This window comes from Asterias rubens, chromosome 16, assembly GCF_902459465.1.
Source record: "Asterias rubens chromosome 16, eAstRub1.3, whole genome shotgun sequence".
Classification (NCBI taxonomy): domain Eukaryota; kingdom Metazoa; phylum Echinodermata; class Asteroidea; order Forcipulatida; family Asteriidae; genus Asterias; species Asterias rubens.
The window spans coordinates 13354009-13371730 of NC_047077.1; the positions used below are offsets into that span (position 1 = coordinate 13354009).

Here is a 17722-nt window from a genome sequence, read left to right on the forward strand (position 1 = left end):
TTTGGATAATTACAACCAAAGTGGGCGGGTTTTAAAAGTCATAAAACCCCCCTGCCCCTGCTGTCATGAAACTGAACCTCTGACGCTGAGACCACAGCCACCCCTGAAAACACCAGACCACCCCCAACTATTTTGTGAGTGGCAGCTGAGTTATACTGAATACTGTATGAGTGGTTTTATATGAGTTGGGTCATCGCTACATACAGGACTGCCCTATCGGCCAAGGAGGGAAGTTCACTGAAGTGTGTCAAATAGGAATGAGCAGATAAAATTTCTTGTTGGTTTCATTTTTTTTTCTTCTTCCATGTTTTATTGCCAGCAAAGAAGGCGTGTATACTTTTATATTATATGCACTGTGTGAATGAACACTGTGTAGAATGTGTGCATGGTTGATGTGGAGTTGAAATCAACAGTCATCTTTCTGGTTGGGCGTCTGAGCATCGGAGTATGTTGAAAAACGATTGTGTTTTTTGTTTAATCCGGCGGTGGTAGATTTGTAGTCAGCAAATCAGGTGACCTGTTTGTAGTCGAGTGACGGAAGCTAGTCGCTGATGTTGGTTGTACATCATTACGGTATCGAGCCTATACCACTGTGACCGAACCGAACCAAAGCATCCTTCACTGCTAAGATTTGCATAGTCACCAGACTAGGAGTGGAGTAGTAAAATCCCCGAGCAACTGCACAGTGGAGCAGCCACCCATCGGATCGTCCGACCGTCCTCCACTCCGATCAGCCCCGCCGAGCTAACAGCTCTGCCTCCGCACTAACGGGTTGCTAGTCAATTACGGACCCGGCGTCCGCTGTCGAGCTTCACCCCACACACACACACACGTACTGGAGAGTAAATACGTAGAACAGACTCGCGTTGTTGCTTGCTGCCGGACGGCCCTTTTTTCAGTTTGACAATGGAAGCAAATCCCATGTCTATGTACTATAGCTGGCAGCTCTATTTATCCGCATGTAGGGATCAGAATCTGTACCTGTGGCATAAAGGTAAGGAGGATTTGGTTTTTATTTTGATAAAAATCTTCACCAATAAAGGAAATCAACTGTACCCTTAGAATGGTTTCATTGCAGCTTTGTCTGACCATGGCCAGACTGCCTATTGAGGGTGAAAAGATACATGGTGTGAGATTTTTGTTGATTGTAACAATTCTCATTTTGAGTGCAAAAATAAGGGTGTCTTCAGATAATTTCAGCAAATTTAGTGATTTTCCTCTGGTTTTAAGGAGGCTCAAGTTAGTCTTTGTTGTCCTTGCTCCATGGTCTTTGAAAGCGATATCTTTCGATTTTCATGTTTGAAAATTGTTTCTGCTTTGGAATTGGTATGATGCCTTTTCTGCACATCATTTTGTTGTAAAATTGGGTAAACTGACGTTGTTATGAATAAATTTAGGTTTTCTTTCCAGTTGTTGTCTTGTAATGCGTCTTACAAGAACAACTGTTAATGTAATATATATTTTTGAAGAGGAATATGATGTTGTCTGTAGACTAGGTGTCTTGAAGAAGCAGAAAACGTTATTTCCAACTGTTGTTCTGAAATGCTTTAACTGGTCTCTCGGTTTTCCTTCTGTGGTCTCTCCTTCCAGTTTCCTGCATCATTTTCGTTTTGTCGGTCCGCATCCGTGGGATTTTATGGCCTTTTCTTTGACTCTGATGATGGTAGACGAATTGCACTTAAGCTAAAATTTCAGAATGTCCTCAAAGGTTTTTGCTTTTGTGATGAAATTATTTGATTCGCTTCATTCTCATGACATGGTAAAACGTTGCCATTGAAACATCGGTACTAAAAGCGAAGGTATTTAGTCTCGATTATTTTCATCAAAATACTGAAATGCACTACTTTTGATAAAAGTATGTAACAATTATTCTTGAAAAGATTGCTGCAACCATTGAAAAACTTCATGAAAAGTGGGGAAATCGTTGTCCTTATGATGTTAAAGATTTTAATACACAATTTGGTTGCCACTGATCCATTTTGTGTTGAATGTTCAGAAATGTAAAGGCATTTGAAGTAAAAGCCACTTGAAAGTGAATCTTTACCAATTATTATCTTGTTTCAGAAACGATTGTATTAAATTTTACACAATTTTGTTTTCTCTTACTAGTCTTAAGAATTGACTGATGGAATGTTAAGAATTGACTGATGGAATATTCTCTGTTGGTCTTTCACATTTATGGTCTTTCACAGCAATTTCGAACAAAAAAAAAGAAGATTTTCTTAAGATCCGGTGTTGTCTTACTTTGGTAAATCTTTTTCAGAGCTAAATAAATGAAGGTATCAATTTAAATGTTGGCTTAAACGATCAGCAACAACTAGCGATACCATAATTTCTTTTTAACGCCCATCCTCCATTTTTCTGATATTCGTCCGGAGTAAAATTTCATCTGGCTTGATAAGAATCCAATTTAGGGAAAGTCTTTACCAGTTCGTTCTTGATAAACGCTGAGGATAGATATGTTTGCTGCTATAGATTGTACAAATTTGTCTTTAATTCTTTCACACTTGACGTTTGAATGATTCTGTGTCAGTTTTTGTGAACAGTATGCACTTCACTTCTATCTTAAGAAATCGTAAAAAACAACCTTCGGAAGTTTTAGCATTTAGAACTTCGTCAATTCTAGTTGTATGGAAAACGAAAGGTGCTGATAGAAACTGCAATCATTTGTTTCTTTCCCAACAGCCATCAATTCAAATGAAATATGAAATAGTTGAATAATCATTGGATTGGGAAATTATTTTGTACAAGTTGGCTTTGCAAAAGAGGACTGTGCTGAACAAGATTGGAAATCCACACTTGAGTTTCTTTCAAATTCGGCAGGAAATTTCCATCCAATTCTGTTTTGGAAAGATTTTGGGGCTCTGAATTTGACAGAAAATTTTCTATCCACTTGTATTGGCAATCTAATAAATGTTTGTTAGTATCAGTTGTTACGTTTATTAGGGTTCTTTGAGGAATTTTTTGGACTGTAGTGCATTCTTGTCTCTAGTTTGCCTGACCATGCTGAATTTAATTGAGGGCCTAAATTTTCTTCATTTTGCATGTTTAACAGTCATTGGTTTTTAAAGCCCTATATTGCAGTCTTGGGCATTCTCAAATTGTTTTATATTTCTGTTTTTGTCCGTGATTTTGATTTGAAGTGTCCCCCATAAAAACCATAGCAATACAATACAAAACAAAACTTTTATATATATTACTATTATGTATTTTTTCGTTTTTTGATGTATGCTTTCAGAGCTCATCATTTTTGCATATCAGCTCATTGCCAGAGCATCAAGAACATTATGTAGTTATACAGCGAAGGATTTTCCTGCAAAATGCTACACAAAATGGTATAAGTTTCTACTCAAAAATCATCTTTTGCAATTCAATATTGACATTCATAGTGCACAAAATATGTTTTCTTGCCACGTGAAGATCCTGGATGAAATCGTTCCCTGATGATTTTGTTTGTCACTCCCCGTCATCAAGAAAAGTATTCAACTGACGGTTCTTAAACTGCTTGGTTGTCTCGAAAGAGGAAAGTCTGCCCTTGCACCGGTTGATTCCCTTTACAAATTCTTCAATCAAGGAGGAACGCTACCTTATTATTCCGTCTGTCATCGCAGTCATTATCAAAATGGTTTGTTGAAGAATGTTAGTTTCAGTTCCCAAATCTCAAACTGTGATAGATATAATACATATTTGAACTGTCGGAATAACTCTAGGATCATAACAATAAACCGCAAATGTTTCAGTTTTATCTCAGTTCATCAACTCTTGATGTTATTCTGGTCCCATTCTCATTTGTGCTAGAATCTGAAATCTAAAATCGGAAAACTAGTTTTGTTTAGAGTTCAGTTTCCTCATCCCTTCTCATTTGTTCGTGGTGGCCTTTGAACATTAAAGTGGTTTTGATTGCTACAATTAACGCAACAGAAAAAGACATTCATGACAATACATGTTTAAAATCTTAGCTAGTAAAACTTTTCGGGGGTTAGTCAAATTCACAGTCTTCTTGCCCGGTTGGCTATTTTACAAAAAGCTTCTAAGGCGAATTTTTGTTTTTGTAAGAGCACACTATCAGTTCAAATGATTCATTAATGTAAGTGTAATGTTTGCAATTTTATCATAAATTAAAAAAAATATAATAAATAGTTAATGGCGAAATGTTTTGACCCCATGAAGCAGAGTCTTTCTTTTTTATAAAATCAACAAATTTTGAAAAGATTGAGCTATCAAATCTCATAATCTCAAAATTCAAATCTCATAATATTGATCAAAGAGTTTCACTTCTGGAATAAATTGACTGGAGAACTGCCAAGCCCATTGTAATGTAACCAGTTGAATTGTGCAAAGATGGTATATAATTTTGTGACTAATTCTCAAACAGGGTTAGAACATGAAAGTTTAAAGGAATAATTGGAGCAAATTTTGTATAGAACCAAGGATGTTAGTTGACAAATAATTTTGTGGGTTGAATTTCTCTTTAGAAAAGTAGGTCAAGTTTTAGAGACACGAGTTTAGGCTATAATATAAATCTAGTATTCGATCAGTTGGTTTATATGCATACGTACGTGTAGGCTAATTGTTATAGGCCTAATGACTCATTGTTTTTTTGCATTTATTGTTCACTGCTGTTGCATTTTGAGGTACACACACAATTAGAATCAATGACAATCTTTCCTTCAATATGAAAGCATAGCTGTAGGATCATTCTTTGTTTCTGGTTAATCACTAACATTATGCAGTGTCTTAAACAATGCTCTCAAAAGGCTGAAAAACATTCTGTCCACGTCAATGACAATCTATCTTTGAACATAAAAGCATAATGTAAGATGATTACAGGTGGGAAACTACAAAAAGTACATTTTTATTGCAATTGTTGACCTGAAAATCGTTCTTTGTTTCTGGTTATTCACTGCAACTATGCAGTGTGTTACTGTGAACAATGTTCTTGATATACGATACAAAAAGTACATTACTTTTTATTGCTGTTGTTAACCTTAAAAATCGTTGTGTGTTTCTGGTTATCGCTTAAATTATGCAGTGTCTTTAACAATGTTCTCGATAACATTCTGTCCACGTCGTCTTGAGTGCTGTATCACCGTATGCAAGAAGATATCTCCCGAGTAGCGATATACACTGTACCTTGGACTCGCCGACCATTTCTTAGTCTGATATTCCTTCCTGACCGTGCGAGCGAGCTCCGTAGCTCTTGGGTTAACCAATCTCCCGGGCCCATCCCCCCTGTTAGATTGGTGAGACATAAGGACAAAAAACCGGGACAAAATAGCCGTGATTGGGGGTTGAACATGATATGTGCACTATTCATTACAATTCATGTAATAGATTCATGACTTGGGCAGAAAATCTTACTTATTTGGGGTTTTTTTTCCTCTCTTTCTTTTTGTAAGATCTCAGGAGATATTTGTTACAATATTGGGGGAAAAATTTAACGTGCAACACGACCAATCCAAAATCCTTTTTAAAAACAGAAAGTTGATGCAGCTTTTATTTATCTGCTCTGTGTGGTTTGTTTTCTCTTTTTTTTTTATTTTTAATATTTGATGAGAGATAATTGCTATAATATGGGTGAAATTCATGTTGCCACACGATCATTCCAGTTTTAAAGGCAGTGGACACTATTGGTAATTGTCAAAGACTAGCCTTCACAGTTGGTGTATCTCAACATATGCATAAAATAACAAACCTGTGAAAATTTGAGCTCAATCGGTCATCGAACTTGCGAGATAATAATGAAAGAAAAAAAAACACCCTTGTCACACAAGGTTGTGTGCGTTTAGATGGTTGATTTCGAGACCTCAAGTTCTAAATCTGAGGTCTCGAAATCAAATTCGTGGAAAATTACTTCTTTCTCGAAAAGTATGGCACTTCAAAGGGAGCCGTTTCTCACAATGTTTTATACCATCAACCTCTCCCCATTACTCGTCACCAAGAAAGGTTTTATGCTAATAATTATTTTGAGTAATTACCAATAGTGTCCACTGCCTTTAAAAGCAAAGTTTACTCCTGAATTGTATTGTAGTTTTATTACAATGGCTGTACAATCGTTATTTTGGTATGGTGTTCATAGTTTGTTTTCCACAGGTACATTTTGATAGACTGTCGTCACTGGAGATCGTCCAAGTTCAGGATACGGACCATATTTAAAGCCATTGGACACTTTCGGTAAACAGTATTATCCAAAGGCCCACACTTCGTATCATAACTTATATAAAATAACAAACTTGTGAAAATTTAGGCTCAATCAGTCATTGGAGTCGGGAGAAAATAACAGGAAACCCAACCTTTGTTTCCGCACGCTTCGCCGTGTCATGACATGTGTTTACTACAATCCGTAATTCTTGTTGTCGAGAATTGATAATTGTTTGAATGTTTTCTCAAAAAGTAAAGCATTTCATGGAATAATATTTCAAGATAAGTCTTTCACCATTACCTTCTGTAAACCCTGTAAATTATTTGTACATCTGTGAACTTTTTTTTTTTTCTGTACCGAAAGTGTATAATGGCTTTAAATAAGGGAATCCATGTGTGGTGAAAAGGTTTTCAACTTGTGGTTAAATCCCAACGAGGCCTGGTTCTTGATAGTTTTACTGAGACGAAACTGTCCCAGCCGTTGCTCTCAACCAATAGGAATGAAGAAAACGTCGTATAAGCACAGGTGCAAGCTTGCGTGACACGCCCATGTTTCAACACTTTTTACTGGTCATAAACAAAGGTTTATACACACCCACGTGACGCGCTCTCCACCAATAGAAATAGCGAAACTGTCCGTGGTATTTATCAATGTATTTGTACGTCAAACTTGAATTTGACAACAAATTGCACTTGTAAAACACAGTTTCAGACAATTTTAGATACTTTTAGAGTATACCAATCTCTCCATTTTTTATAAGGACTCTTTCTAAAAGAAAATGAATGGATCACAAAACTAAATTCTACATTAGAACCCCTTGTGGCATTTCTTATGGGTGAAAAGTGCCAAAAGATAAGAGAAGAGAGAAAATCAAATTTCCTATTGCGTACAATGAGGAAGTTATACTCACAAAACATTGATTCCGGACCGTTTAAACTTGATACAGAAAGATCGATATCGTGAGTCTTCCGTGACACTTTTCGGTGTTGTTGTATCAATTGTTCTTTTGGCCCGAAGTTAATTTGGAGTGATTCGACAGAAATGAACATGAAATTATTTCAGGATTCTTCAAGGAATTTAAATTTTGCAAGCACACTGATTTGAAACAAGCTCCCTGAAAATATATTTTGTTTGATGTTTTCTGTTTGCTTTTAAAAGCTAATACCATGTGATCTAGAGCATTGTAACTAGTTTTATTGTAAAGCTTGTGCAACCCTTGCCTCCTGCATGATTTTAGCTGTCTATGGTTTACTTCTTAACTCTCCATTTTAGGCCTATTTTTTTTCTGTACCATGAAACCTCTTTTTAATGTTGGTATTTTACACTGGTGTGTTTTTATGTAAAAACCAAAGGAGTTTCCCATGCATGGACAACTAAGTTTTCTTTTAGTGTATTGTATTGTTATTAAAACTAAAGTCTCTAGGTTTGTAGCAATTTTACAAAAAGTTCCATCAGAAATTTTGCCTATTTTTGAGAAATTTACTGAGAGTTTAATTTTACACTTGCCCTGCAAGGTATGAGAGAGATAGAAGCTTGTATACAAATAACACCAGATCGGCTAATTATCCTTTTGATAAAAAAAAGAAAATTTGTGCACATTTTGAAGGTGTATGAATCTTTTTTGTTTTGACAACCAAAACAAAATGTTACTCTTCACAAAAACACTGAGCACTGTCTAACTTTACTTCGTACAAAGCTGCAGACCTGGGATTACACACAGGCTGCCGTTGCCCCTGGTCTTGGCCGTGTGCACTACAAAAGTTTCTCATTGACTTTAAGATTTTCCAAAGGTAGTGCCCTTTGCAAAATAAAAAAATGGCCTTGCCCTTTCAACGGTTCACAGATGAACTTCCAGACCTGACACTGTTGACCAAAAAGAGGAACCTCAGCCCAATTATTCTTAATTACACAAAGACCACCGGTGGATTAGGGAACAGGACCTGCCAAAAATAGCCAGGAAATCTGGGTACAGTGTCCGATTAGGGAAGTACCTCGGTATATCAATCTGGGAAAACCACAAAATATTATGAGGAAATTCGCATAAAAATGCAGTGAAGTGGTTATTATTTTGGTAATTGTACAGTATGCAGACAGAAGATAATTTTAACCGATCCCCCAGGGGCGCAGTATTTTTCTTCGTTTCCTTCCCTTTTTTCTCTTTTTTTAAACTTCCGTTTTTTGTGTGTAAAGTATCTATCTTCTTCTTGTGCTCTTTTTTTGGGGGAAGGACAGTAACATTTTTGACTTAACTTCTGCAAGTCCTGTTTTTTCTGTGGGTTCACAAATAAGTTGTATCACCAAAATCAAGGAAGTGTGAAACGGGACCCACAAGGAAAAAAAAACACAATGACCAAATTTCATTAATGAAATGTTGGCTATCTTGAGTCCAATGGTGAAAACTTTTTTTTTTTTTTCAAGTTTTAAAGGTATAAGGATTGGTAGAGCTGAACATGCAGTGTTCATGTTTAGTATGATCAACTTGATATCAAATCTGTGTACATTTTGGCCTCATCAGTTGTGTAAGTCAAGAGAAAAACATACACAGTAGGCCTAAACACATTGTCCTAAATTGTAAGCATAAAAATTTGCTTAGCTCAGACAAATCTTACTTAACAGGAACTGTTACTAGCCAAAATTCCAAGAAGTTAACATTGTTGCAGCTGCTACCCCTCTTATGCTTTGCTTAGCAAAGACATTTACTAAGCAGTGTTTTCTGCCGATTGCAGTTATTCAAGTTTTTAGATACAGTTGAATATGATTTCATTTCAGAGGAAAATTTCTAGTGTGATCTTCAAAACCAGTAAGCTTTCAGACTCAAATTAAACAAACATGGAAATTCCCCTTTCTTTGGATACCAACAAATTTGAAGAGGACACAAAAAAATCAGGGAAAGGTTGTACACTACTAAAATAATAGGACTTGAGGCATTGCATGGTGAGGTATCAAGATATGTTTGGCTTGAGTGGTAGTCCCAGTCAATTTTCTATACCTATGCCCAGGTAGTAGTTGGAAAAAAAACCAGGATAGTTTTCAAAAGTGAGAAGTCTCCTGAACAATCCGATAAATCTACTCTGCGGTAGTAGAATTCTAGAAAGACAGTTCTCTAAGAACAAACTCTCCCTGGCAAGGACGGAGATACACACATGGTGTTCACTAAAACCAAAAATATACTAAAATATAACCTTGATATTTGCACAACTGGTGCTTTTTATGGGCAACTTGTCAGTAATAACAAACTTGACACTTGGCAGCAGGCATCCTTACAAGGGAAGAAAATGAAATCACAAGGAAACAGATTATGTGGACAATATTTTGAATAAATATTTTATGAAGATTTTTGATTTCGTAAATCCTGCTTTCTCAATGATTGTAATCTCCCGCACAGATCCTCAGCAGTTTCTACATCCTGTATTTAATGTCAAAACAAAGCTACATGTACAGATGATTTCCAACGCCATGGGATGATTTCTAGAAATGCTTATAGCAAAAAAAAAGGCTAGTAACACAGCAAAATTATGCTTACCAGAATATGGTTGCCAGCCAAACTGCCATGTCACATGGAACACTTGTGACTGGTTGCTCATTTCTGCTTTGAGTAAAAAATTGCTAAGCAAAATTCTCTGCTTAAGCAGCTCTATGAAATTGGACCCTGGCCAACACAAGAGCAACCTGTTTGGTGAACATGTATTGTCAGCATTTGTTAAAAAAAGGGTGTCAAAATGTACTTGAGAAAGAGGCATTTCTCACTCAAATGATTATAGACTTAAGCTGAAGCCTTTTTCAGGCATCTGAAAGCACACAACTTTTGTGCAACAAGGTTTTTTTTAATTTTTTTTTTTTTTCATCATTTTCTTGCAACTTTGATGACCAATCAAGCCCAAATTTTTACAGATTTGTTATTTTATGCGTAGGATTGGATACACCAAGTGAGAAAACTGGTTTTTAACAATATTACCAAACATGTCCAGTGCCTTTAAAATGCTCTTAACAACATTATCCATAGTAAAATTTTATAACAGTTGTTTACACACGCTTGCCGAGCCATCTCTCTGCTATGTCCTCAGTCCCACCCAGTAAGCCTGTCACTATGCATTTGCAACGGCAGCCCCATGCTCAGCATGTGGCCAGTGCTACTGCTAGTGCCCGGCTGGGCTGTGGGGTCTTGCTGGAGAGTGTGGCGTAGGTACGTGTAGACCAAAGCCTTGGGAGATGCAGACTGCATGTGAAAGCAGCTGAGTTGGCTATTACATGCAACACCTGATAGCATCAGGGATCTCTTTGATGTTGCCAATTTGCCAACTTCAGGATTCCCTCAAATGTTTTTTTTTAAACAGTAACACACAGATAAAGAAATTAACCATGTCTTTTTTGGGGGGTAATTGGTGCACATGCATGGTGTTTTTTGTACATATTCAGCACTGTTAGTTACTTGTGATGTCCTCATTCCTCATTCCAAAACCAACAATGGAGCATAGCTATTTAGCTTAGTGGTTATTTGTATAATATTCATTCTTTGTATTTGAAGTGTTGAACATTGATTGTTTAAGTATATGTTTCCACAGTAAAAACTTCCCCTTAAAAGCAACAATTTAGGTCAACATTGGTTGTTGGGCATTTGTAAAGTAGTCACCAGAATTCCCAAAGCAATGCCGTGGCAGTAGAATAACACTCCAAGACAAGCTCTGTAAGAAAAAAGTAGACACACGTGTTGGAACCGTAAACTGAAAATGCAAGGCACATTTTTTAAATGTAAAGCTTTCAAATAAATTTTCCAAGATGATGACCCAACGAGTAAGAGAATTTCCTAAAAAAAAAATCAAAAAAAAATCATCCCTCCTTTTTTTAGAAGGTCCCATTTCTAATCCAAAATCAGCTAGGTGTGTAACTTCATCCCCAACACAATTTCAACCCTTAACAGGCCTGGCGCTGGGCTGTATAACTTTATGATGGTCTGCTAAATGGAAAAGATACACACATGTAGAGCAGGTAGTGTAATGGTCAAGAGCAATGTGTAATTGTGTTGGTACACAACACCCTAAGGGGTGGTTGGACTGTTATGACTTGCATCACAGTCCTAGGCCACCCACTTTACTTGGTTAAAGAATGCAAAACACTGTTAAAAAAGTATTAAAGGGTTATTCAAAATCATACTAAAAATGGTGGTAGTTTGCACAGGTGACAAATTTTGTTGTTAGAGGCACTGGACACTACTGGTTATTACTCAAAGAGCAATGGAGAGCTGTTGTTAGTAGAAAACATTGTGAGAAACAGCTCCCTCTGAAATAACATAGTTTCTGAAAAAGAGGTAATTGCTCATTTAAAATAATACAAGACTTTAGGCCTGAATTATAAAAATTGGGCAAAAGGGTGTTTTTTCTTTCAATATTGTTTTGCAAACTATCACAGATTTGCTTTTGTTTGGATTCAATAAGTGAGAATACTGGTCTTAGACAATTACCAAAGGAGTGTCCAATGCCTTTAAGATGGTGGAAAATCATTAACAACTCTACTTTAGTAAATCCTGTTTTCTCAAGTCTTGGATAATGGAGGGAGCAGTCTGAATCTGCTATCCTGGTCTTCTGGCCAAATGCCAGTTAAAATGTCTAAGAACCAGTAAAATTCTGTCTATCACAGTTTCCACACCTTGTTTTTTTTACTGTTACCTCACCACGTATCTACCAGCTTAAGATACATTTTGTGAGAGGGGTGAGGTTTGATGGATCGGACAGCTCAAATCTTGCCAAGTACAAGTGGGGAATGTTGTATAAGGTCAGAAGTTCTGTGCTTTTTAACATTGGGTTGTTTTTTTTAATTTGGGGGTTGAACCAAGAAAAATTTTCTTTACATATCAAGGTAGAACGAAAAAAACAGTGAACAGGTGTCCTAATGAGGTAATACAAAATTTCGCTATCTGATTGATGGCTGATTATTCGTACTTTTTATTCGTACTGAATTTGCAATCTTTGAAATTCATTCCTGATGACCTCTCCGTTGCAAGGCATTCTTTTGAAGGCATTTTATTTTGCCGTAAAAATATCTTCCTTATCGCTTGTCTTTGATTCAGTCCCAAAGTATCAATTGCAGTGAACAAGTATAAAGATTGGGATAATGACAGCTGGTTAAAGGTAGCATCAGAGATTGTTTACTGCTATAAAAAAATAAATGCCATACAAACTACCTCAGTTTCAAAGCACTGAAGTTGTTGATAGTTTAAAGGAACATTCAAGAATTGGTTTTGCTGCAAAACAGTCGCTGGCAGTGTAAGCACTTTATGGAATCCGCCAGATACATGTATATAAGCTGACAAACCTATAGAAGTTTGAGATCGATCGGCCATCTGGGTCCCGAGAAAATAGTGAAAAAACCGATTCACATTTTTGCATGACATCGATGCAAAAAGAAAAATGAATAAAACGCTCACTGAGCGATAAACTCCAAACATTGTTGATTATTTATTTACTCAACAAATATTTCAGACAATAATATTTCATTGGAAGTTTTCTTCTATCATCATTATTTAGACGGTGTAAGTTTTATGTTAATCTGTGATCTTCACAATTTTTGTTTCTTACCAATTCTGTAATGTTCCTTTAAAGCTCTTGTGAAAAAAATGACCCTCTTTGAATGGTTTGGATTATTTTTCACCCCATAAGTATTCGAATCTGAGAAAGGATTCATGCAGGAATCATTTCGTAGATTTCTGAGGGTTGTTGGTGTCTGTTTGAAAATGCTGCGTCCAAGGGTGTGGTGCCCGCTGTCACTTTGCTAAAATGAGGATGGATTTGACTTTCTTGTGAAAATGCTCTAGCTGTTCTTTAGCTGTTTTCTCGGCAATTGGAGACTACTCAGCTGAATCTGCCTATTTTTATATCTTTCTTGATAATTCTGCCCATAAATCAGTATTATACATTGACAAAATACACCTTTGACCTGGCTTTTAAATAGGTTTACCATGTTTCTATCACTATTTCTTTTCGACATGTGAATTTCTTGATGCCAATATTTTAGAAGTGAGGTTTAATCTTCATTTGGCCATGATCCTTTCATCCATGCTTTCTTGATGCGGACAATAACAGATTTTAATTCTAACTCAGTCAAACTATTTTAACCACAATTCAGACTGAGGCTTGAAGGTCAAATAGTGGGATCCCATCTCGTTGAAATGTAAAACAGTTTAATATACATAGTTCACATAGGGGGCAGGACCAATAGGTAGCAGTCTATATGAACGACCCTGTCTTCAACCTGAGGCCCTTTTTTTTATCAAGTAGTAACACGGAACCCAACCTCTCTGCTCTCCAATTCACCAAGTGACCTCCTTCTACTTAATGTTAAAACTTCCCACAAACAAAATATTATCTTATTTATTGACTTAAACTACAGCATCGCACACGCAGTAGTTCTCTCAGTTTTCACACAGTAGGTTTTTCTAACTATACTATAGTACACTAAAGTTCTAGCACTATCGTTTTGATGTTGAAGAGCTATTGTTATTAAGCACACACTACGTGATCCCGTGTATGGGCGATTCGTGTGGGCAACCTGCCCACGACAATGACTTTACGATTTATTTCAGGTGTATACAAACGCTTGATGCGTAGGGGGGCGAGTTGCGCCACTTAAACGTGCTTCAGCGGCAGACACCTGGGTTTTTAAAACCGACAACGAAGCGCCAGTCATGTTGAAACTGGGGCTTGGCACAGAGATGGGTTTTGTCCCGAAGTATCTTTTTTTTTTATAAGTCATGGTTCAGCCGATCAGAAGGGAATTATTATTATTATTTTTTTTGTGTGTTTTAGAGTGCTGTTTTATTGTGTTGCGCAAGATTGCGAGTTATCAAACAGTTTAACGAGTGTTCGTATTCAGCAATTAAATTTGTTTTTAATGAAGGTGTTTGACAACTCAGATAGATCATCTTTTGTTGTCTTCACCTTTGCCTTACTGGTCTAATTTGGGGGCGAACGAAGACAAAGTTACTCCAGCGGGATTCGAACCAATGACTCCTGGTTTAAAGGAGTTCAAATCTACTCTGTTTTTATAATCTCTTATTGTATATTTGCTGGTGTTTGATGTTTGAATGTATTTTTATATTGTAAACCTAAACACAATTCAGCTTTTTGGCTGCTACGTTTGATTTTTAATAAACAAATAATAATAAAGCCATTGGACACTTTCGGTGAACAGTATTGTCCAAGGCCCACACTTCGTGTATCACAACTTCTATATAAAATAATAAACCTGTGAAAATTTAGGCTCACTATGAATTTCAGGGTCTAAAATAAGTTCCGCAAGCATAAGGAGTTTTCACACATAGCTCAAACTGTCTAATTAAGCATTTTTTTTTTCTCCTGAAACATTCCTTTCATGTTTAGGGAAGACAAAGGTTATCTCATCTCTCACCTATAACCTCTTTGAACTGTGACCTTTAGAAGGTCATGGAATGTTGACCTCTTTAAACTGTGACCCATGAAAGGTCAAGGAATGTTCACCTGAAACTTTTTGGTTTTTGATTTTTTTTTTTAAGGGTATTTGGCAGTTTGTTTTTGTCACATTGATAGGTTGGGGTTAGTACTGTTTGCCTCTTCAGCCTAACCATATTATGATAATTGGTGTTTTTATAATTTACAAAATTGGATAGTATTGGTATCTGTGATGAGGTGAAGGGTTCATTACAGAGATTGACAGGAAGTTCAGGCTTCTGTAAGTGTTAATGCTGATTGGTCTTTCTAGAAAGACCCTCTTCTACAATGTAGAAACAGAGCAGGTGTTTTCTTCAAACAGTTTCCCTTAAATAATAATAATAATAGTCGATTATAGCACTTTATACACCCGAAGGGCGTCTCAAAGCGCTGAAACATACAGTATTTCCTGCAAGGTAAGTGGGACTAGGTTTTTGCATTATGAGATCAGTATTCCTTTTACATAGCACCATGTAATGATTTACTAGGTGATGTGGCGCAATATGCCGCCAATCCAGCCAGGAACACCGGGGCGAACCCCTTCTCTTTTTGATAAGTGCACTGGGTTCTTGTACGTGAGAAACGGCTCCCTCTGTGGTAGCATAGATTTTGAGAAAGAGGTAACTTCTCACTAAAATAATAAAAGACTTCCAGCTAGAAGTCTTTTATTCCTATCTGAAAGCACACAAATTTGTCCAACAAGGGTGTTTTTTCTTTCATCATTTTCTTACACCTTTGATGACCAATTGAGTGCAAATTTGCACAGGTTTGTTATTTTATGCCTATGTTCGGATACATTAAGTGATAAGACTGGTCTTTGACAATTACCAAACGTGTTCAGTGCCTTTACATGGACACTTTAGGTAATTTTTAAAGACCAATATTCCCACTTGGCATTTATAAGGTATATCAATGAAGCAATAAAACAATAAAACAATGCATATTAATTAACAACATAATAAGATGCGATTAAGCTAGATGAATCATATGTCAGCAATTTCATGAAGTCATACTCACAGAGAGTGAAGATGTATAATTTATCTGTGGAAGTTTCAGCTTCATTGGCCTTCAAGTTTGGAGAAAAAAAGTTCAAATCACAGAGCAATGTTTTCCAGAGAGTCGCGTAAATCTGTTATACATGCTAATATAATTTGTGTCTTCCTGGGAACTGAGACAAAAATCATTTTTTGTGAAATTGTTTTAACTCCTATAAACTACAGTACCTCAGCAACTATAATTTGAAGGGAAGCTGTCTACCATCATTATCGTTGAAGTTTAATGTAAATCTGTGGACTTTAGTATTTCATGTCTTACGAAAAGTACCCAAACCCTTTACTTTTCCTGGAGCAAGGTCTTGAGCTGCTGAGTGATAAACAATCTGCGCCCAGGACTCATCCCTACCATTCCATAACTGACTGCAAAGACAGGGGGAAAAAAAAAACAGATCCTTCGGGGACGATCACTTCCAAATTTCCTGGGGACATTTTTCTGATTAACACCATGGACATCTTCACACCTACTGGTGTGTTAACTGTTGCAAGATGTCCGCTTCTTTGCAGCTCATGCTGGAGGATGAACAGGACTGGGATTTTTTTCCCTTTTTTTCCCCCAGAGTTGCTCTTGGTGATGGGGGTCGTGTGCCGTAAATCTCTGCTAGATGCTGTTTTCTTTCATCACTGTCCTTTGATGATGAAAGATTCTGCCTTGAGGAAAATTGATGACGATGTGGGCTGCTCAGATTGGATGATTTATACGCAGTAATTTACAACACTTGTTTTAGTTTTTTTTTGGGGGGGGTCCAATTCTTCAAATATTTGATGGTTGTGTTCCAACTTGCAATATAAGTTTTTTTGAAGGATCATTCCTTGGGAAAACATTCTTATTAGTGTCTCACACTTTGTTTTTCATACATTTTGTAATATAATTTTTAATTCAATATTTTTTTTTTTACAAAATCTTTACTGTGACAAATTTATTTGTTTTTTCATTTATTTATTTATTTGTGATTTGAGGAATGTTTTTTTAACAAATGCTGGGAAACAGTTTGCAACAGCTGATATGTGATTATATTTTTTCCTTTAACTCTTAAATCACCTAAAGAGAAATTGTAGGATTTAAAAAAATGGTGTTGATTGATGCATGGTTGATTTAAGAATACTATCTCAAATCATTACTTGCAATGTAAAAGACTGGTTTAAAGACTCAAACTCCCAACTCCTTGCTGTAGTGTAAAGCTTAATCTTTATTTATCCAGCTAAGCCTACTAATCCCATTACTCTAGTAGGATAATCTCCTCTAAACTACTCCACAGTGTCTGCTGGTGATAAGCTGTGATTAATCCTTTATCCTCAATTTAGAGCTCTCTTAGTGTAATGATGATACAGATAATGGAGTCTTTGTTACAGTGTGCAATAATCCCCAAAACAAGTGTGAAAACAGATTAGGTTTCCCTTTGTGTAGTAAAAACTGGTATGGTGGGCCACTTTTCACCCTGGGGGCTACTTAAAGGCAGTGGACACTATTGGTAATTACTTAAAATAATTATTAGCATAAAACCTTTCTTGGTGACGAGTAATGGGGAGAGGTTGATAGTATAAAACATTGTGAGAAACATGCAGCTCCCTCTGAAGTGACGTAGTTTTCGAGAAATCGAGAAATCAGTAATTTTCCACGAATTTGATTTCGAGACCTCAAGTTTAGAACTTTAGGTCTCAAAATCAAGCATCTAAAAGCACACAACTTTGTGTGACAAGGGTGTTTTTTCTTTCATAGTTATCTCGCAACTCCGACGACCAATAGAGCTCAAATTTCCACAGGTTTGTTATGTTATGCATATGTTGAGATACACCAAGTGAGAAGACTGGTCTTTGACAATTACCAATAGTGTCCACTGTCTTTAAAGGATTTGGGTACTTTTTCAAAATATCCATAGATTTACATTAAACTTACAGGGTTTGAAGATAATGATAGTGGAAAGCTTCCCTTCAAATACTACTTACTGAGGTGCTGTAGTTTTTGAGAAATGAGTAAAACAATGTCATGAAAAATACGTTTGTAAATGCTTCAAATAATTGCGGTCTCATGAGACCAAAATTATTTTTATGACATTGTTTTACTCATT

At 36.5% G+C, this 17722-nt stretch overlaps 1 protein-coding gene across 1 annotated transcript in view; it reads left to right on the plus strand.

Annotated features, from left to right (window-relative positions):
• The first annotated feature begins 660 nt into the window (after window positions 1-660).
• Window positions 661-17722, plus strand: part of LOC117300875 (protein odd-skipped-related 1-like) — a 41961-nt gene continuing 24899 nt past the window's right edge. Inside the window, exon 1 of the mRNA XM_033784730.1 lies at window positions 661-994. Coding sequence (XP_033640621.1) covers window positions 907-994 — 88 coding nt within the window. The 5' untranslated portion in view covers window positions 661-906. The remainder of the gene's footprint in view (window positions 995-17722) is intronic.